This window comes from Vicia villosa, linkage group LG7, assembly GCF_029867415.1.
Source record: "Vicia villosa cultivar HV-30 ecotype Madison, WI linkage group LG7, Vvil1.0, whole genome shotgun sequence".
Lineage (NCBI taxonomy): Eukaryota > Viridiplantae > Streptophyta > Magnoliopsida > Fabales > Fabaceae > Vicia > Vicia villosa.
Window position 1 is genome coordinate 88,236,137 of NC_081186.1, and position 23,393 is coordinate 88,259,529.

At 33.5% G+C, this 23,393-nt stretch overlaps 3 protein-coding genes across 3 annotated transcripts; 1 reads left to right on the top strand and 2 right to left on the bottom strand.

Moving 5' to 3' along the window:
- Nucleotides 1–11,610: 11,610 nt before the first annotated feature.
- On the top strand, nt 11,611–13,363 carry LOC131615632 (fasciclin-like arabinogalactan protein 2). Its single transcript, XM_058886772.1, has one exon. It carries the CDS (start codon nt 11,683–11,685, stop codon nt 12,934–12,936), a length of 1,254 nt encoding a protein of 417 aa, XP_058742755.1. The 5' UTR covers nt 11,611–11,682; the 3' UTR covers nt 12,937–13,363.
- Nucleotides 13,364–15,590: 2,227 nt separating this feature from the next.
- LOC131617733 (putative F-box protein At3g16210) lies at nt 15,591–16,930 on the bottom strand. Its single transcript, XM_058888988.1, has one exon. The coding sequence runs from the start codon at nt 16,834–16,836 to the stop codon at nt 15,658–15,660; it is 1,179 nt and encodes a 392-aa protein (XP_058744971.1). The 5' UTR covers nt 16,837–16,930; the 3' UTR covers nt 15,591–15,657.
- A 3,996-nt stretch (nt 16,931–20,926) lies between these two features.
- On the bottom strand, nt 20,927–22,203 carry LOC131617734 (F-box protein CPR1-like). The gene has a single exon (XM_058888989.1). It carries the CDS (start codon nt 22,184–22,186, stop codon nt 20,993–20,995), a length of 1,194 nt encoding a protein of 397 aa, XP_058744972.1. The 5' UTR covers nt 22,187–22,203; the 3' UTR covers nt 20,927–20,992.
- Nucleotides 22,204–23,393: the final 1,190 nt, after the last annotated feature.

Here is a 23,393-nt window from a genome sequence, read left to right on the forward strand (position 1 = left end):
TAAGAAAGTCTTAGCTTGTGTCTAAGCATTTGTTCCTAGAGTGATCAGGTTGTGATCAGGATACTCTAGAAGACTTAGTCGTGGGCTAAGTGGAAAACCATTGTAATCTGTTACGATTAGTGGATTAAATCCTCAGGTGAGGTAAATCACTCCGTGGGGGTGGACTGGAGTAGTTTAGTTAACAACGAACCAGGATAAAAATAACTGTGCATATTGTTTTTATTGTTCAAGTTTTTAGACTACACTTATTTAAACCCCCCCTTTCTAAGTGTTTTTCTATCCTTCAAAAAAGTCAACCTTAAAATTATCATAATTTGTTTGAAGCCTCTTTGAGCCTATTTATCCAATTTTTTGTTTATATTACGATTCTAAAGTGAAAAAAAAATATTATTACCCTATTTAAAGGGAAGAAGGAGTCTTGTTTGGGTGTGAGGTCAAATTCGTGTATTTGTGATATTTTAAAAGTTGGCAGAAAAAACTGGAAAAAAAAAAGAAGGAACAAAATTCATTTTACTATCATATTCCTTCTGAAAAATAAATAAATAAAAGAAAAGAGAGAAAAGTGAAGAGAAATTGGCTGCAAAGAAGTTGTTACAAAGTGATTAAAGTGATGACTCCTTCAACTCCCTCGATTCCTTTCAATTCTCTCTCTTTTGTTCCTTTAGATTTTAGCTTAGTACCCATTATGGTTTATTTCACCCTTACTTTGGACACGTTAAAACTCAAATAAAGTCCTTTTGATCTTGTTTGGATTTGTGTGAGGTTAATTAGTGTATTTGTGATATTTCAAAAGTTGGCAAAAAAAACTGAAGAAAAAAAAAAAGAAAAGAAAAAGAAGAAAGAAAATTCATATTACTATCATATTCCTTTTAAAAAAATAAAAGAAAAGAAAAAAGAGAGAGAAAAGTGAAGAGAAATTGGCTGCAAAGAAGTTGTTGGAAAGTGATGATTAGTTCAACTCTCGCAGTTCCTTTCCATCATCTCTGTTTTGTCCTTTTAGATTTTAGCTTAGTACCCATTAGGATTTATTTCAGCCTTACTTTGGTCACGTTACAACTCAAATAAAGTCCTTTTAATATTTGTGTCACTACAGGAAAAAAGGCCTCCTGCCACGCCCAGGAAACCGAGGCTATATGCAAAATAACTGTGGCGTAACGCTGAGGCCACGGTTTGCCCACGGAAATCCAACTGTGGAGTATGCGGCCGTGGCCTAAAGTAAAGTCCACGGTTTTTTGGTATAGACCACGCCTTTTTGACAACCGTGGCTTTTTTAGGCCACGGTTTAGGTAGTTTGATTAAGGCCGCGGTTTATATTTGCCATGATTACAGAACTGTGGCCATATGATAAAGCCACAGTTTCAAGTTTAACGTTTAACATACAATTTTGGTTCAAGATATAGCCACAGTTTGGTTATGACCACAAATTTAAAACTGTGGTTATATGTTATGCATTCTAAACCATTAATCTTGCCACAGTTTATTTTTGTATCATATATATATACATATATATATATATATATATATATATATATATATATATATATATATATATATATATATATATATGCGCATGTATTAATAATCAAAAACCAATAATTATTACCAGCTGCATCAAATGATACAAATATTTTAATATTTTGTTGAATGATTGAAAATACATGTTAACCTAGCTAGCTGCCATGTAGTTCTCAAACAAAAAACTGAATCCACAATAACAGAACCTATGCATCTAAAACTAACTTCCCAAATTATAAATCCCTAAGCTATCTACCATTACTTCTCAAACACTTATTATCAGCAGCTACTGCATTCTCTTCCAAGACTCATTTTCTTGCAAACAGAAGAAAAAGTTCAAGCATACTCATAGTGAGAAGAAAGCCTTCAACAGCCCTGCACTTGATAGAAAAAAACATAAACCAAAGTCAGAACCTACACTTGCTTAAGACAGAAAATCAGAATGAAGGCACATTAAAATTCATCCAGCCAACCATAACAACACAATGCACATCAAACAAAAATCAACTCCCTGCACACAACCACTCAACAGCCCATAAATCATATTCAAAAGAAGAAGAAAAGAGGTTAACTTTTAACTGTTTTTTTAGTCTTAACAGAATTTAGAATTTCCCTTCATAACTCTGCATAACAGTTCTATAATAACAGCTTAACTTCTAAACTAACTTCACTAACAGAATTCAAACTATACCTAACATCAACACCATTTATCATACATTTAGCTGAACAGAAACGAAATAACATCAATAAGATAGTTCACATATTAAAAAAGAAAACCGCAGAATGAACAAACAAGAACAGACCTGGTTGGACACATCAGAATGATCCTTTCTAGTCATTTCGTCCCCAATAGCACTCTTCAGTCGTGACCAATGATACATTATTAGCATGGGAACCACATGCCATTTGATTAAGAAACATATATCTACCACTTGACAGAAACTTGATATTAAATAAGATTAACTTTACCTTCATCAACCGAGATAGTGATGGGAGGACATTGATTGGTGGGTATATCTGTTGAGAAAGAAATATAATAATGCTTAGAATGTTTACCAGATAACATCGACAGATCTTATATTGCAAGGTATTCAGCCTTGATATATCGATGAAATTGAAATCAAACATAGCAAACTAAGATAAAGCCAAGATTACATTAATATTATTTAAGATTAAATTAATATTATTTAAGACTCCAAGATTACATTCTTACAATATTAACAAAGAAACACTAAAAGTATTGTTTCCTACGTACTGTTTCCTAAGAGTTCCGTAGAGCTTTTGAACTTAGGTACATAGCCTTGCATTGTTGCATTCCAGTTTTAGTGCTGAAACAATTTCACCCCATTTATTTTTCTTCCAAACCTTGAAACATTCCAAAGACAAATTTTCATATAATATATACACATGCGTAACTAAGAAATTAACTTATGAATAGATACATAGATAGAACAAGATAAGTACCTAGTGATATATATGCTGCAACAGGCTGAGGCTTTTGGTGTGCTTCAAAGGTACTTTTATTGTTGGTTTCCCATTGAAGCTGTGTTAAAACTGTCCTTTGCTGGAAGAGACTTCCAGGAGGAACGTGCAAGCCAGAAGGCTTATTTAGAGCTATCTGAATTCACAATCAAATGGAAAAACTGACATAGTTTAACAGAAAAATTAGTGAATGTATTTTCGCTAGAATACAAATAAAGGAATTACCTCTACTAGAACAACAAAGGATGCCATTATCATGGCAAAGGCTTCTCCAACATTAAATGAAGGTATACCCCATTGAAATGGATATGGAACTCGAGTCCTGCAAACCCGATATCCCGGTGAATAAGAAGCTAATATCTCAAGGATGCAATTAAATTTTGCTTTAAAAATATCAATTTTTCTATGTACATGCTCTAAGGTTCAAAAAATTAGCCTGTATAGATAAAAGAAAAAGGTTCAAGCTAGATATATGTGACACTAATGAATACCAACACTCTCTTAATACAAGTCTGAGTTGTCAATTACAAATCACATGAAATTGCCCGTTGAAATTCTACACTGCTATAGCAACTATGTGACAGCACTGATACACACTTTATGATTAGTTCAATTTTTACAAGTTAACACACTTACATCATAAATTAACCATTTTCTAAAAAAAATGAACTCATTATAATAAAATGTCTTTTAAAAGTGTTACTAGCATTTCTCATGTGACAACCATTCACCATCTCATAATTCCTAATGTGTCACTCAATCAACACACTTGAAACATTCTTTCATTTCATGGGGTACAAACTGCATGACAACCAATAATCGCTGTTACATATGGTTTCTGAGTTTGAAAAAGAGTTAACAAAGTAACAATTCCACTTCATGTTTCTTACAAACTACAACTTGTAAGAACAAGAAACCAGAAAATCAAAACAAAACACTTAATTCAAAATAACACACAATTGAAAACAAAAAACAAATGTGAATCATAGACAACACTTAATTTTGAAGTTTCTTACATTGCCCTTCCATGCCACTATGGCATTGATCAAAACAACAAGCCCTCTTCAAAAACTGCAGATAAATCAAAACAAAGAACTAGTGTCAGATGACACATCCAGATACTGAATCAAAACTAAAATTGGTATTTGAAACCCTAAATAGCAAAACTTACAAAAACAAAACTCTAACAATGAACAAAATACAACAAACCTTGCAAACAAAAACAACCTTAAATCAAATGGTATTATTATTCCTCTCTCTCCATGTCAAAACTTCAGCCAAGCTAAACCATTACAAATCTGAATAAACTTGAAAATAGTGCATAAATCAAAGTGGATTCATTATTCAATATGAGTGATGATAGGAGTACATAGATCAATGCCAAAAACATAGATACTAAAATAGAGAAAGAAAGAAGTTACAAGAGAAAATCGAATCAGTATTTATTACGATGGTGGTGGTGGTGAGTGAGTAACGGTCATGGTGGTAAGTGAGTGAGCGACGTCCGTGTGGAGGTGAGTGAGCAACGACGGTGGTGGTGGTGTTGTGGTTGCAGCATATGGAATTTTGAAAGGGTCAGTATTTGAAATGGCTTCTTCCGTTTAGGTTTTGGAAAGGGTTTAATCAATGGAAAGAAGGGGATGGTCGTTGGAAAGGGTTTCAATGGAAGGTTTTGGAGAAGGGTTTGTTTGAGAGGAAAGGGGATAGAGAAGTGTATACCTGAGCATTATGTTGCTCTGTTTCGTGTTTGTCGAGAGAAGAAGAGTGAGGAGAGACCGGAGAGACCAGTTTGAAACAAAGAGGCGGAGAACACTCGATTTAGGGTTTCCATAGATAAAGCGTAATGAACAGATAATTTATTGAATTTATGTTTTTAATTTTTTTTAATTTAATAAATTAGAAAAGAAAATAATTAAGAGAGGGAAACTAAAAATAAAAGAGGGAAACTAAAAATAAAAGAGGGATAATCTGGCGGGGTATAATTTTTTGGGCTTGGGCTGCAGTTTGAAGTCAAAATTATAGGCCGCGGTTTTACTTTGTGGCTTAAAATATATGCAGTTAAATAACCGTAGATAGTTGAAGTACAGGCCACAGTTTTACACTCCGGATTCAATATTCTATAACATACGTCTACGCTTTGATAACCATGGCCAAATCATATATGTGGCCACAGTTTCTGAGCTGTGGACAATTTTAGCGTGGCCGTAGGCCAAATTTCTACTAGTGTGTGCTTGTATTTCAAGTGTGGATGTTAGAGTTTTTTCAAGCTTATGGTAGTGTTAACTTGTGAATAGATAACCTAAACTCTTGAGAGTTGAGAGAATTTATATCTTGTGAGAATCTTGCCAATTTTGATGTATTCTTTGGTAAATTATCCTCTTATTTGCATTGATTGTCACAAGAAGTTACTAATTATCGTCATATTCCTTAAAGCTTTGGATGAAAATTTTGCTTACACTGTTGTGATCCTAAAAGTCTTTAAAATTGCATGTTTTGTTCTCGTTTTTTGTTTTTATTCTATTTTGAATTTTGAGTTTTAAATTTAGAGCTTTGCTCGGAGTGCAAAAATTTAAATGTGGGGGAATTTAATTAGTGCATTGTGATGCACACTCTTTTACATTATGCTACAAAAATTTTATAGCTTCTCTTGTTATTTTTTTAGTGTGAAAGACCAAAGAACATGGGAGAAATTTTTTTAAAATCCACCTACTCAAAATCTGCCTTATTCATAGACTCCAACCAAAAATAAAAAACAATTCTCAAGATTTTTAGATATTCTCAAAATATTGCAGAAAAATACACCATTATATAAAGCCTTAGAGAAATTGTTTTCTTATCTCAAATTCATAATAGAAAATAGGAAGAAGAAAAGAGGATATATTAAAGAACCCTAATACATGAGTTGAACTAATGACGTTAAACATGCACTTATTAGGAGGCAACCCAACTTTTTAGCTTTAGATTTTCCTATATGCAAATTATATTTCTCTAAAATAGGTACAAAAAGAAAAAGATTTGAGATTCTGCAAGACTTTCACTAAGCGAAATCATCCACTCTCTAAGGGAAAACTTCACTGACATTTTATTTCCTGAGTTTACATGGTAGATTTGGAAAAGTTTACCAAAGGACCCGCAAGAGAGAGAGAGAAAAAAAAAAAAAAGACAGCTGGCATATGAGACAAAGGTTGTTAGGACAGCACATGGCAGAGCCAGGTGTCCAGCTGTGAGTGGACAAATAGTACTAGGTTTGCAAATAAATAGCAGTAATGATTGTGAGTCAGATAGGCAGAAATTGAGTAGTGGAATATCCACTTGGGAGAGTAATAGGCCTCTCTAAGAGCCTCTGTCATTTCTATCTTTTTTTCTGCAATTTCTAAGCTTTCTGCTTTTAGCTTGTACTACTAGATCCCATTTGAACTCTAGTAGCTTAATAAAAATCAGAGCTTTCTTACACAATCTTTTCCCTGTTTATTTACTGTTTTTTAGATATTAAATTGAATCCTATCAATTTGGTATCTAGAGCCTTGGTTCGAAGAACACAGTGGATGGTTGTTACTCGTAGTGAGATGGAAAACAGAGTCGACTCAGTAGAGCAAAGGATGAACACTTTCGAAGGAACGTTGGAACAGATTCGCCTGATGGTGTTGGAGCAGCAGGCGAGGCCGCACGTTACAGCTGAGCAAATCCGTCAGATAATCTTAGAACAACCACGGCGAAACCATGGAAGAAACGGACGCCCACCAAGGGGTGGGTACGACGAAGAAGAGGAAGAAGAGAGCGACAGAAGCTCCCTCTCACGCGAATCGCAACACCGTTACCGGCGAAATAGAGGTGAGGGTCGTTCACGATTCTTTGGAAGTCGAAGGAGACTGGAGATTCCGTTGTTCAAAGGTGAGGATGCTTATGGTTGGCTGGTGAAGATAGAACGATACTTCCTGTTGAACGAAGTTAGGACAAAGGACAAACTAGATGTAGCAATGATGGCAATGGAGGATAGGGCCCTAAATTGGTACCAATGGTGGGAAGAACAAACATCTTTGAAAACGTGGGAGGAATTCAAGATAGCCGTGATGAGACGTTTTCAACCAGGGTTGCTGCACAACCCTTTGGGACCATTATTGAGTCTGAAACAGAAAGGCTCAGTAGGAGAGTATAGAGAGAAATTTGAAATGATGGTGGCACCTTTGAGGAGGGAGGAACGAATCATGCTAGACTCCATTTTTCTGAATGGACTCAAGGATGAGATCCAGGCTGAGTTGAAGCTCCATGAAAGCCAGGATTTAGCTGAGTTGATGGACAGAGCCCTATTAATTGAGGAAAAAAATGAGGTTGTCACAAAGAAGGGTAGCTCATGGAAAGATAGGGGAGGCACTTTCAGATTGAAAGATCCTGCAGAGGCTGGAGGATCTAAGAAGGAAAGTGAGAAGAATCAAGGAGGAGGAATGGACAAAGGAAAGGGTCGAAGGCTGGACCCTGCAGAGCTGGAGGAAAGGAGCAAGAAAGGGCTTTGTTTCAAATGTGGAGACAAGTGGAATAGGGAACATGTTTGCAAATTTAAACATATGAGCTTGAAGCTGTGTGAAGACAGTAGTGAGGAAGAGGTAGAGGTAGAGAGGTTAGAAGAAAACCATATGGCAGTAGCAGATAGGGTAAAAGAGCTGCAGACTCTGCAATTATCTATGCAGAGTAGGGATGGGTTCACTTCTAACAAATCTTTCAAGGTATGGGTGGAAGTGAAGGGGAAGAAGCTGCTGACTTTAATAGATTCAGGGGCTACCAGCAATTTTATTGACCCAAAAGTGGCAGCAGAGCTAGCTGTGAAAATAGTGGAAACTCCTACTTATGTGATTGAAGTAGGAAATGGAGAGAAGGTGAAAAATCAAGGAGTGTGTGAGGGGCTGGAATTCAATATGCAGGGAGTGAAATTCAGTCAACATTTTTTCATGATGGAGTTAGGTGGTACTGAATTGGTGTTAGGCATGGATTGGCTAGCGAGTTTGGGGAAGATTGAAGCCAACTTTGGAGAGCTCAGTTTAAAATGGGAGAAAGAGGGTTTGGCATATGAAATCAAAGGAGATTCTGCCTTATGTGTTAGGCAATCAAATTGGAAGGCTATGCTCAGAAATTTAAGAGATGAAGATGTAGGATTCTATGTGCACTCTAGGGAACCAGAAGCATTGAAGGAAACAGGGGGGCAGGAGGAATGGGAGAAACTTTTGAAGCCTTTTGAGGCATTGTATGGGAGAAGGCCTCCTGTGTTGATAAGAGGGGATACTCCTTCATCAGCAATAGATGAAGTGAATAAATTGACTGCCGAGAGGAATGTGGTTTTGAGGGAACTGCAGGAGCAATTGCTTAGAGCTCAAGATGTCATGAGGAGTCAAGCAAACAAACATAGAAGGGCTGTGGGGTATGAGGTTGGAGAGAGTGTTTTTCTGAAAATCCAGCCTTATAAAATGAGGAAATTGGCTAAAAGGTTGAATAAAAAACTTAGCCCAAGGTATTATGGTCCCTATGAAACAATACAAAAAATTGGTGCAGCAGCTTATAAATTAAAGCTGCCAGAGGACACTAGGGTGCATCCTGTGTTCCATGCTTCATTGCTCAAGAAAGCTGTATCACCTTCTGTGGCAACACAGCCTTTACCTGTGTGCATCAATGAAGATTGGCATCTGGAACCAGTCCCTGAGAAGATTCTGGAACAGAGAAAAAATGAGCAGGGTGGACTAGAGGCATTGGTTCAATGGAAGGGCTTGCCTGAGTTTAAAAATTCATGGGAGAGTGTGGACAAACTGCAGGCTGAATTTCCAGAATTTCTCCTTGAGGTCAAGGAGAATTTTGAAGGGGGGAGAATTGGTAGATTTGGAAAAGTTTACCAAAGGACCCGCAAGAGAGAGAGAGAAAAAAAAAAAAAAGACAGCTGGCATATGAGACAAAGGTTGTTAGGACAGCACATGGCAGAGCCAGGTGTCCAGCTGTGAGTGGACAAATAGTACTAGGTTTGCAAATAAATAGCAGTAATGATTGTGAGTCAGATAGGCAGAAATTGAGTAGTGGAATATCCACTTGGGAGAGTAATAGGCCTCTCTAAGAGCCTCTGTCATTTCTATCTTTTTTTCTGCAATTTCTAAGCTTTCTGCTTTTAGCTTGTACTACTAGATCCCATTTGAACTCTAGTAGCTTAATAAAAATCAGAGCTTTCTTACACAATCTTTTCCCTGTTTATTTACTGTTTTTTAGATATTAAATTGAATCCTATCATTACACAAGTTTGTCCATTGAAGTGTTATTGTCGCTAAGCAAAAATTTCAAGTCCAAGATGTCGTTTTTTATTCAAATCTCTAGTTTCACATGATGAAAGCTTAAGGACAAACCCATTTGTTCATAGGACATAGATGTTGCAATTAAAGCACTTAAAAACCCGTGACATTTACTTTACTATTTAATTAATTCAATTATTTATTTAGCATGAACAATATCAAGTTTTAAATACATAAATACCATATTACATTAGATTCAACTTATCAAAAACTCGTTCCATTAAATTATAAGTTGAATCAAAATTAAATCCTAATACTAGTATATATTTTGATGTATATTTTCTTCTTAAACCATAACTTATATCAAAACAAAATCTTAATATGTGTTTGAATATACATTCACATCTAAAACCATAAGTTGAAACATAATTAAATTTTAATATGTGTTTGGACTTACATTCACCTCTTAATAACTTCATGGTGGATACGAGATAATGGGTGTATTTGGATTGGCGGTTGACAGAATTGATTCTAGTAGAATTGAATTTGGTAGAATTGATTCTAGCAGAATTGAGTTTAACAGAATTGATTTATGTTTGGATACATTTTTGTAAAAGTGAGTTGAATAATAAATTACAGTGTAAAAATCATCCAGAATCAATTCTGGAGACAGAAGCTACAAATTCTAGCTTCAAGTAGAATCAATTCTGGAGACAGAATCAATTCTACTTTTGTCAAACCAAACATCTTAAAATCACACAGAATTGATTCTACACCTCTAGAATTGCTTTTGGCCTTTTCAAAAGCCAAACCAAACATGCACAATGTCAAATATATGATTTTGATTCAATTTTGTTTGAGTCAACTCAAATATGTGTTAATCCTTAATAGGTTATATTTTGTGTTGGTAGAGAAGAAATTGATACTTTCTTTAATGTCTTTTATATTTCAACCCGTTCTAGCTATAAGCTTTCAAGTTGCAAACACATCGTTAATGATCAATTATCTCATCATTTGTCGTTAGGTAAGGTGTAAAATGTACAAATAATAACCAATGAAACTCAAGAACTTAGTATTGCAATTACTTTAGCCATCGTGTATGTCCATTGTTTACTGACACTGTCCTTGATTTGAAACATATGACTTTGACCTCAAGACATGGTTTAATTAGAGGGACCTTAATAGTTGTCGGTTAAACAGTTAAATTAATCATTGTCCCAATCTCTAAACTAAATTAACCCAAGAGTAACAGAAAATAGTATGTTTTTTTAAGAAACACCAACGTGTGGGGTCGAAAAGTGTCGGTGGGATGCAAATTTACCTATTCTTTGAAATGAAAGAGTGAAAGCTGCATCTTGTTGGTCTTTATATTATGCTCAAATAATTACAATCTTCCAATCTTTCATGGGTCCCCTAACCACCAAATACCAACTGGCATTATTTGTCACTACACAAACCATACACAATTTTAATAAATTTAAATTCTTTGCACTAATTTGCACTAAACATTAAGATTATCAAAGGGTGTCTTACCGTTGGATTTTGATGAGGTGTGTTTGAATAAATTTAATGTTTGTAAACATCAAATATCAAATATCAATATGATTTTTTTTAGTTAGAAATATTCTATTTAATATATTTTGATAGGTTGGAATATTTGTGACAAAAGAAATATTTGTAAATTTTTTGATTAACTAAAATAAATGCACATCGACATTTAAGTTAGTAGATACTCTAATGTATGAATGAGTAAGAAGGAAACATATATTTTAGATTTGACTGAAAATTTTCATTGATCAGACTAGAAAATAGAGGTTTTATACTCTTAAAACATCTTCAAGTAAAATAGTCAAACATAAAAGAAAACATGTTTCAACAATCATTGCTATTTCATATCATTTTCGTTTCACATTTTTTTTGTTTCTTAGCATTTATCTTTTACAGAAAATCCAAAATCTTATTCATATCAATGTTATATCTCTTAGATCGATAGACATGATTTTAAAAATTAATTTTGCTATAAAAAAAAGAGTAATCGTAGTGATTGTTGTTCATTCGCCTTCTAATTTTTTATAAAATTTATTATATTAAGACCTTTGCTATTTATATTATTTTAAAGTTTAATTTAGACCTTCAATCTCAATTGTTTTAAATCTAATTTAAACCGTTCGATCTCGATCACACCGTCAAAAGTTTTCTATCTTAGTGAATGCATGTAGCAGTAATTGTAGTGAATCATATTCTATTTTAAATATGTAAATTCTCTAATATGAGATGGCTAGCATAATAATAAAAATAATCATATGGTTATAGACATTATTATAAAAATATATACATATACATACATAAATACACATTGATACCACTCTTCACTTCCCTCCTTACTTAGTTAGTTGCTTCCATTATTTTCAACAACTTCTCCAAAATGAGGAAGCAACTAGCACCACTTGTCCTTTTCTCTCTCACACTAATAATATCACTTATCCATTCAACCACCGCCGCTGCCGCCACCTCCGGCAGCCACAACATCACCCGCATTCTCGCCAAACACCCTGGTTTCTCCACCTTCAACCACTACCTCACCATCACTCACCTCGCCGACGAAATCAACCGCCGTCAAACCATCACAATCCTCGCCATCGACAATGCCGCCATGTCGTCCCTCCTCGACAAACACCTCTCCATCACCACTCTCAAAAACGTCCTCTCCCTCCACGTCCTAGTCGACTACTTCGGCGCCAAAAAACTCCACCAAATCACCAACGGAACAACTCTCGTTTCATCCATGTTTCAAGCCACCGGAGCCGCCGCCGGAACAGCCGGTTACGTCAATGTAACCAATCTCAAAGGCGGTAAAGTCGGTTTCGCCGCCGAAGACAACGACGGCCTACATTCATTCTACGTGAAATCAGTTGAAGAACTTCCTTACGTCATCTCCGTACTTCAAATCAGTCAACCTCTAAGCTCCGCCGACGCCGAAGCACCGACGGCATCTCCGAGCGATATCGATCTAATCTCAATCATGTCAAAACAAGGCTGCAAAGCCTTCGCCGATTTGCTCCGCGTCTCAAAAGCTCTTCCAACTTTCAAAGACACCGTAGACGGCGGTTTAACCGTTTTCTGTCCAACCGACTCCGCCGTCAACGGTTTCGCCGCAAAATACAAAAACCTAACCGACGCAAAGAAAGTCTCACTTCTCTTATACCACGGAGTTCCCGTTTACCAATCGTTACAGATGCTAAAATCTAGCAACGGTATAATGAACACGTTAGCAACAGAAGGTGCTAACAAATACGATTTCACCGTCCAAAACGACGGTGAAGACGTTAACATTGAAACCAAGGTTAACACCGCGAACATTATCGGAACACTGATCGATCAAGATCCGTTCGTGGTGTACAAGATCAACAAGGTTTTGATGCCGAGAGAGTTGTTTAAGGGAGTTAAGGAAGATTTAGCACCGGCTGAGTCACCGAAGGCGGCGAAGAAGAAGAAGAGCACGAAGAAAGGTAAGGCGCCGGCGGATGACGAGGCGGACTCACCGGCAGATGGACCGGATGCGGATTCAGATTCCGATGATCAGAAAGCGGCTGATGATAATAGCGGAGTGAGTGGATTAAATCAAGGGTTGAGATTCGTTATGGTAATTTTCAGTTTGATTATTGGAGCTTTGGTTTAATAATTGGTTATAAATTAATTGACCAAAAAAGAAAGTGAAGTGTCGGTGGATGCAAAACTACTACACATGAAAGCTATGGTCAAATTGTGATAGATATTCATTTTTTTTATTTTTGTTTTTATTTTTTTTATTTTGTTTGTGAAGGAAATAAAATAGCACGGTGGCACTAACGTGTTGGGTGCACTGTTGTTGTTTTTTTTATTTAAAAAAAAATACAATTTTCGGTTCTGTTTTGTATTTATTTATTATAATGGTTTGTTTTATGATTTATTTGATTGGGATTGTTGTCGGTGTGAAAGTGTGTGGGTAATGTGGGTGGGTCCAGTTTGTGCTAGATTCCAGCTAAGATGTATGCATGTAATTTATAAACAATTTTCTTTTTCTCAAGCTGGAAATTGTTCATAATAATCAATTTGTTTTTTCTTTACTTGATGAAAGCATTTATTTTAAATATTTTAACGTCTTGACAAAATAGCACCTAATATAGTAATATGTATTTAATGTGGGAATGAGAAATTAATGGATTTTGTATGAATCAATTTAATTTTTTTATTTATTTAATTCAACTCATATTTTTATATGTTATATTTGATAATTAATGGATTAAGTCATACATGCACCATCTTTTGGTGTTGTATGGGTAGCCCACAAAGACACATTTGCACATTTGCGATAGGGTCTTATAGGAGACAAAATTGGTTAGGTGGAATTCGTAATCAATATCTTCAAGTAATTGATGTACTTAAATCAAATTTATCTTCAAGTAGTTGATATACTGAAATCAAATTGCACTGCAAAGTGGGCACAAAACATTTCTTAGTACAACGTTTTATTAAGCAATACATTTTCTTCTAGGTTGCCACTGTTTCTTCACCATTTGAGAGTCCAACAATAAACTACACAAACACTTACTATTGAGCTTATCTATTGCACACAATTAACATTGTTAAGAAGATTGATTATTGTTTGTAATTGATCACTGGTAAGTTTTATATCAGTAACTAGAACTTTAAAATTGGCACACTGTTGCATCTTTTGCACGCCGGTTTGCTTGTGCTACTTGAGCCTTAACAGCAGGTCCACACATTTTATTGTTGGATTCTTCTAACATTTCACATTGGGATCCCTTTGTTATTGAACTCCCTACCAATCATGGTATTTTATGACTCAAAAAAATTGTTTGAGTCATGCCCATTTCGATTACAATGACTGCACAATCCTCCTTTTTCTTACACTTGAAGTTAGATTGTACTACGAATTCCATCACTTCACTGTATTCTTCTGCCACAGGACTCATCGTGTCCAATCGTTATTCTTGGACCAGTGTTTCATATGCTTTGCTTAGTGTAGGAAGAGTTTCTTGAGCAAGCGGATTGGTTCGAGTTGTCCCATAAAGACACTATTATCTAATTCCATGAGAAATTGAAGAAGTTTCTCCTCCTTATGCTTCTTTCTCAATGTGGAACTGAGATTTCAAGTACAATGCCCACACTTGCATGTAGGGATGGTCATAGTTTGTTAACTCTTCCCACAACTTCTGCAGTTTAGTGTAGTATGCCACAATGGTTAAACCTTTATGTTTGCATTCAACTGGTCTAATTTTGAGTTGTTGAACACGAGGTCCATTCACAATGGAGAATTTTTCTTCAATGTCCATCAACAAAGTCAAATTTCTTACTTACTCGAATGGTGGATCTAAGTAAACGAGGTCATGCTTTATAGTTGTCTCCCTTTAACTACTTTTGACTTATCAAACTTTGGGACTATCGTTGAAAGTGATATCGTAAGATGAAATGATTTTCCTTATTAGTTGCTCTTGTTGCTCTAGAAACAAAATTTACAACTTAATATTAAAAATTGTAGATCATAGCAGGATATGATGTGAGACTGAGACATCAATTCATATTCCAACTATGTTGAAACAAATATGTCTTCAAAAAAACTCAGCAAAGGAACTGTCAATAGTAATAAGTTTAAGAATTTCCTTTTATTTATTATAAACTCGAACATTTATTTCAATTCATTGGCAAAAACAAAATAACTTAACATCTCAACTATTTTGTTTCTCAGCAGCCGCATTAAGCCATTAACAAATCAATATAGAAGATCCATTAACAAATCAATATAGAAGAGAAAGAGAAGTTGTCAAGCACATTATATGATTAATAACTGCAATACCTCAATGCATTTATCATTCAAAAACAAAACAAATTCTATATTCATATGTTGACAATAAACTATAGACTAAACAAAATTATGATTAAGCCTTAGAATTCAGTAATAACCTTCATTGTTAAAATAAAACTTTTACAATTACATTGCTACTAACTTATCCAAAGTATTTGAACTTCTGGTTTCGGTCACAATACAGACATAGACCAGCAATATACAGACATACCATAACAGTTATCACAGGTAAAAAATGCAGAAGCTTGCAGGAATTAAGATAAAACATCCCCAATACGGATTTGTTACTTAATAAATTATCAAATTTTCCAACTATATGTTATTTTTACATAAAATTCGCTCATACAAATAAAATATAAACGAAATCGATTTGCTAATGAAAAGAAGGAAACTATCAAAGTAAAAATGATAAAGCATGATTCATATGATCAAATTGTCATTTTTTACAATAATATAATAATCACGGCATCTGCAACGACCAACAAACCAATTTGTAAGTAAGATAAATTCTATTAGCTATTATACAAAACACAATTAATTGCTTATTGCTACTAATGAAAGCATACTTTTGTTGTAAACTACTATTTGACATCTATGATCAAATTCTTCTGCTTTAAAACAAAGCCGGTTAATCCTGTTGGTATTTAAATCAAACCAACCTAATTCAGAGTCATTGTTTTTGAAGAATATTTCGCCGTTCTTTCCCACCCCGAAAATCTCAAAGGAAAGGAGCCTCTCAAAGCAAGGGAGCGGCCCAACAGTAAAGAGTTTGAACCATGATTCTTCAACACCCAATTCACCTAAAACTGAAATGTCAAAAGTACCAATATTCTTATGATGAGTGAATAAGGCAATGGATTCGTTTAACACCGACAGTTCTGTCCATGCCTCTTCGACGTACGAGGGAATAGGCGTGCTAATGAACACCTCACTGCTCAAGTCAAACGATATTAAAAATGCCCTGTCAAAATTATATTTTTCATTTAAATTCAACCAATGACATATTCCGTCCATGTATACACGAAGAGTCTCCCAAAAACCAAGAAAAGTAGGCATATCAATGTCGAGTTTCTTCCAAGAATTATTTTTTAAGCTATAAATCTCCCAAAAAGGGTCTAATGATTTATCTTGCACTAATAATAGATCTCTTTCAGATGGCCTTTCAGTATGAAAATCAGGAATAATATATGTTTTACGAATCAACTTATAGTCGTTTCCAACACAGTCATAACCAAATCCATGAAGATCAGGATCAATAATAAAAGTAACCGCAGCATCAAAATTACGGATAGCAGGTGATAAAAATAACTCAAAAGGGCTCGGAGGAATGACCTTCAATTCATTGATAGCCGGGTTCCACAATATAAACTTGTTTTTACGAGGTACTTCAAAACAAAGTATGCCATTAACACAGCTAAAACTAAGAAATTTCAACTCATCATTTAGATCCGGCCAATCTAGCTTGACCATATTCGCAAAACCCTCACCGGAAAGAGAATAAAATTTCTCGGGATAATGGAGATGTAGGATTAGAGATGTGTCATCGTCGTAAGAACATTTGGACAAGAAATTGCGGCGATACAGATTCACGAAAGTAGGATTATCAGATAAGAGAGACCATGACTTACGCACGCATTCAAACCGCTTGAAAGATTTGAAAGACAGTTTTGATAGAATGGAAAAAGCAATATCATCATTTATATAGTTGATCATTGAAAAACAAATGAAATAATCAAAAGATTGAGGGTAAAATGAGATACCAAATTTATGGGTGTCTATTTCTTGTTGTGTAGTAAAGTAACGTAGAAGATGGTTGAATCTGTTTTACGGTTTTGGATTAAAAAAGTGTATAGAATATTTATAAGTAAATATTGATTGGTTTACTCTCCTCCCAAATAATTTGAAGATCCTTCTCATCAATTTTGATAATGATAGATATACACTTTCAAATAATCACACTCATGTGTCAATCATACTATTATCTTTAAATAATATGGCTAAATAATACTCCATTTTCATGACAGTTTACACTATCCGTATATTACTTTTTAACTCTTTAAAATTAGATCCTTAATAAATGAAAATATAATAATTAAAAAATTATATTTTATTTAAATTGTAAATAACATTAAATATGTTGAGAGAAAAATAATATAAATATATTATTTATGTAGAAATTTGACTCATAGAAATTTAGTTGTTTTTTTTTTTTGTATTTTATATTCTTAAAATCCTCAATTTATAAATTAAAAAAAAAAGCTCATACCATCAACTATCAATCAATTACAAATCTATAGATATAAACACCGTATAATATCCTTCTATAATTTTAAAAACATACACTAAAAAGGAATAAAGGATTAAACAACAATCAATAAATCATAAATTTAAATTCACGTGGCCAATTATTTGCATTAACAGGTGGCCAAAAAAGTTAATTTCAAATACTAATTACAAAAGAAAAACTCATTTACCTTATTATACATTGAATTTTGAAAGATTTTTTTGATTCGGTGAATATTTAAAAATTCGTAAGGAAAGCGCTAAGCTATATCATTTATTTTATTTGTTTCTATAATTAAAATTTGGGTATAATTGACTTAGGAAGATATTTATTTAAGTTAAATATGACAATGGGTCTAAAAAAGAATATTGTATCATATCATAAAATATTATATATTTATTGTAAAATTATATATTAATAGAATATTTCGTATCCAAAAAAATTAATGATTATATTTTCTAAAATAATATATTATATTGTTAATTATATTTTGTTTAGACTGTTTTTAATATATATTATAATATAAATAAAAATATAAAATGAATTAAATAAAAATAAAAAATAAAAAATAGTAAACATATAATATAATCGACTTTTAACATTATATTGTTTTTTAATAAACATACAATGTATTGTTTAAAATAAAAATATATACTGATTTTAATAAATATATTATATACCATTTTTAATATATATTATAATAAATAATCTATTTTTAATAATAATATAATATAAACAAAATATATTCGGATTTTAAATAAACAAAGAATATACTGTTTTGAATAAAAAATATATACTATTTTGAATAAAAATTATATTCTGTTTTTAATTAAAATAAAATATATTTTGCTTTTAATAATAAAAATATATTCTATTTTAAAAATAAAAATTAAATTTATCTACTTTTATAAACCAAATAATATTGTATATTATTAATATATATTTTCGGATTTATATCATTAATTCGTAGAAGATATTTAAATATATTATAAATATATCGTATTTAGTATGTTTTATTGGGAAAGATGTTTGTTTAAGCTAAATATGGTAGTGGGTCTAAAAAAGAATATAATTTTATCATATAATATTATATATTCATAGTATAATCATATATTCATGGAAATGTTGAGCATAATTTTACAAGGTCAGACATTTGTCAAGGGGTCGAATTGTTGAGCATATTCATGGAGGTATCCGAAGAATGTCATCTCATTACAATCAAGAGAGTGTTAAGATATATTAAACGTATGATTGATCATGGTGTGATGATGCCAAGACAGAAGAAGACCAGTACAGATGTAGAGGTAAATGATTACACTAATTCAAATTTCAGTGGAGATCAAGACAGGTAGAAGAGTATTGCATGCTAAATATTCATGATAGGAGGAGCTCTAATCTCTTGGAGCTCAAGAAAACAAATAAATGTGGCCTTGCCATCTTTTGAAGTTGAGCGCGTAGATACGTCGTATGCAACATGTCAATCGGCATGGATAGAAATGTTGCTCGAACATATCAAGATCATGTACCTAATAAAATGGAGTTGTTTGTTGATAACAAGTCAGCAATCAAACTAGCAAATCATCTAGTGCGTCATGGTCGAATAAGCACATATAGAGGAGGTGTCATTTCCCTAAGGTTCAAGTAAATAAATGGAAGTTTGAACTTGAGCATTGCAAGACAATGGCAACTAGATGACATACTCACCAAGCCTCTGAAGAAAGTGAAGTTTGATGAGTTGAAGAGAAGCATCGGGATGAAAAACCTTAAAAGCGTGAATTAGGGGAATGTGTTAGAAGTTAATAATTCAGTGCTTCAAGATAGAGTCATTTGTATTCGACATAGTCAAATACAATATATAACTGTTATGTCGAAGTCAAAATATAATTTTTATGTTTTGGGCTTGAGATTTGGTTGCCTATAAATAGGCATGGCATTGTAATTCAAAACATAGTTATACAGTTTTATAGCAACTTCACTTAAAAAAACCTCATTTTCTCTCGATATAGTTTTATCTTCCTTCTCTCTTATTCTCCTTCTTGAAACTCTAATTGTTCCATTTGTTTCAACAAACTTTTGTATATTCAGCAATGAAATTGTAAACAAAATTGTTGAGTTTGTTTATATATTGAAAAGTTTTATCGAAAATTGAAAAGTTGTCAAACTCGAGTACCGTTCATTCTTAATTATCAATGAAGTGTTTCTAGATGCATCTTTAAATTTTAGAAACACTTGTAACTTCATACTTTGATGGTTAAGCACTCCATAGAGTGAAGAGAGTGTTCCAACTCAAGGAATTTTGAAGAAGATGCGAAGGATATGGAATAATGGAAATTGAAAGGATTTGAAAATTGAAATTGGATCCATGGCATTCTGTTGCAAATAGAAGAGTTTTATTTGAAATTTGGAATTTTAAGGCATTATCAGTGGCGATCCTTCTTTGTGACACTTGTTTGGATAATATATACAATAGCATAGCTGAATCTACAAGGTCAACGTTTCCAAATATAGGTGTATAAGATTATGCCAAAACTTGTACACTATACTTCCGAAATGGGTTATAAACAAAAGGTTTAATTGTTATACATTAAAAAAATTATTAAAAAAAATGTAAATAAAAGTTAAAACTGTGATTAATTAACAAATATAAAATTTCGTTACACCATCGGTTTATTTCAATTCAATTCATAAACAAATGTCAAACATAAATTTATATAAATGTTGATTGCACTACATTAGGCTTAAGAGATTGCAAAGGTGCTATTTATTAATATTTAAGGGTAAAATTTTGATTATTAAATTACTAAAATGCAAATTGTTTATGAATTTGAAAATAATAAATCAATGTCAGCACAAGCCAGAAAGAAACAGAATGGCATACACCTTTAAAGAAACTACAAACCAACAAAAGTGATAAGCAACAGAAAACCAAAAACCAAAAAACACAAACCTAGAAACAAGAAACAAAGATCCAAAATACAATCCTGCTACCTTTCAACTCTAAACCGAGCCTACTCAAACACTAATCTTACTACATAGGTAGAAGAAAAAACAGCATAGTAAAAACAATCCTCATTGATCAAACACTTCATAATTTCATATTCATATTGAAAATCATATTTGTTGTTACACAATGCTCTTGTTGGCCTGTTGTTCTAAAAACAAAATCTAAAACTCAAATGTTAAAAAGTGTAGATCAGGGAAGAATAACAGATTGCTTTTCCAACTTGTTGCTGCTAGTCGAATACCAGGATATGATTTGAGACATCAATTACTAATCCAAATATGTCGAAACAAATCTCCAAATATTAGAATTGCCTCAGACAGAATGAAATTGCAACTATTGACAGAGGCGGAGATTGTAAAGAAAATACATTCATTCATACAGATGAAATATAAACCAAATCAACTGGCAAATAAAAGAAAATGAAACTTTCAAAATAAAGATGATAAAGCATGATTCATATGATCAAATTGCTTCTCAAATTGTCATTTCTTTACAGTAATATAACAATTATGGCATCTGCAACAACCTTCAAGTCATTTTGTAAGTACCATAAATTCGAATAGCTATTATACAAAACACAACTAATTGCTTATTGCTCCTAATGAAAGCATATTTTTGTTATAAACTACTATTCGACCTCTATGATTAAATTGTTCTGCGCTAAAACAAAGCCGGTTAATCCTGTTGGTATTCAAATCATACCAAACTAATTCTGATGAGTCTCTGTTTTCGATGAATAGCTCGCCCTTCTTTCCCACACCGAAAATGTCAAAGGAAGGGCGCGTCTCAAAGCAAGGGAACGGCCCAACAGTGAAAAGTTTAAGCCACGATTCCTTAACACCCAAGTCACCTAAAACTGATATATTAAAAGCACCAATATTGTGATGATAAGTGAATAAGGCAATAGACTCATTTAACACCGACAGTTCAATCAACGTCTCTCCGGCATATGAGGGAATCGGTGTGTTAATGAACACCTCATTTCTCAAGTCAAATGATATTAAAGATGCCCTAACACTTAAATTCAACCAATGACATGCTCCGTCCATGTATACTTGAAGATTCCCCCCAAAACCATCCGCAATAGGCATATCAAGATCAAGTTTCTTCCAAGAATTACTTTTTAAGCTATAAATCTCCCAAAAAGGTTCTAACAATTTATCTAGATGTAATGGCATATCTCTTTCAGATATCAGATCAGCAGTATGAAAATGAAGAAAAATAGATGTTTTACGAATCAACTTATAGTCATCTCCAACACAATCATAACCAAATCCATGAAGATCACGATCAATAGTAAAAGTAACTTCAGCATCAAAATTAAGGGCCAAAAGTGATGACAATGACTCCGAAGGGCTCGGAGGAATGAACTTGAATTCAAGAGTAGCTGGGTTCCAAAACAAAATGTTGTGCCAAATAGGTTGTTCAAAACAAAGTATGCCATTAACACATCCAAAATCAAGAAATTTCCAGTCTTGGTTTTGATCTTGCCAATCTAACTCGACGGTAGTCTCAAAACCCTCACCGGAAAGAGAATACAATTTCTCGTGACCATCGAAATGTAGGATTAGAGATGTGTCATCGTCGTAAGAACATTTGGGCAAGAAATTGCGACGATAAACATTCATGAATGTAGGATCGTCAGATAAGAGAGACCATGACTTGCGAACGCATTCAAACCGCTTGAAAGATTTCCAAGAGAGTTTTGATAGAATGGAAAATGCAATATCATCATTTACATAGTTGCTCACCTTATCATTCTGATGAGCTTGCATTGTAGAGAAAGAGACACACTCAGTAAAACACAAAGAACACTGAAAAACAAAAACAAACAAACATTGAAACTAAAATATGAGAAAGTAAATAGCAGTTGAAGATTGAATAAGAGAAAGATACATTTGAAGAAATGAAAGAATCGAAAGATTGATAGTAAAATGGCGTACCAGATTTGTAGAAAAGAAACGGAGAAGAAGACTGAAGTTGGGTTTTGGAAAGTCGAAACTGATTTACTTCAATTTGCTTTGGTCAAAGGGAATGGAGTATTTATAAGTAAAAATATTGGGGTGTGAAAAAAAAAATACTTCTAAACCATGCACTTGTTCACAGCTTTTAGAATAACATAATCAAAATACTTATATGTTTCATGATATAGTTTAACAATTAAAATAAAAACTACACCAAATATATAATACTATGAACCATTTATCGATCACAATTCTTCGTATTGATGGCCCTCTAAATCACGATAGCTTATACCAGCCACTGTCCCACACAAACTTAAATTACACACCTATAGTTACAAGAAAACCAACGTATATACAAGAGTGAGGGGCGTGGGAGGTAAAGACCAAGGTGGCGGTGATGAAGACATCGCCATGATGCATCCAGTTAAAATGCTAAAGGATTAAATGTTATTTCTGTTTCTCCAAACTAGTTGAGTTCCACTTCGATAATTGTATACTAAAGGGAAGTGTTTATAAACCACTTTCACACAATAGTTACAAAACTTTAAGTAATGGGCTTCCTAAAAATATATATTTTAATCAATTAGTACACTTAATTGTTTTTTGTGTTAAACATAAATAAATAATTTTGGGGGTCTGGAAAAGTTTTATGAGTTCTCCAACTCCATAGGTCTCTATGTAAACCCTATTAAATGTAAGGTGTATTTTGGGGGTATGGATAATGAAATCAAACAGGGTATCATAGAGAGCACTACTTTTGCATAAGGTCATTTGCTTTTTAGGTATTTTGGTATACCTCTGACTTGCAAGAAGCTGACAAATAATCAATGTGCTAGTCTGGTGGTTAAAATAGGCATGAGAATCAGACATTGGAGTGCCCATTTACTTAGCTATGCTGGCAGAATCCAACTGGTCAAAAGCGTTATCTTTGCCACTATGAAATATTGCTTGCAGTGCATACCTTTGCCAAAAGGAGTCACACATCGAATAGAAGCCATGTGCAGATATTTCTTATGGA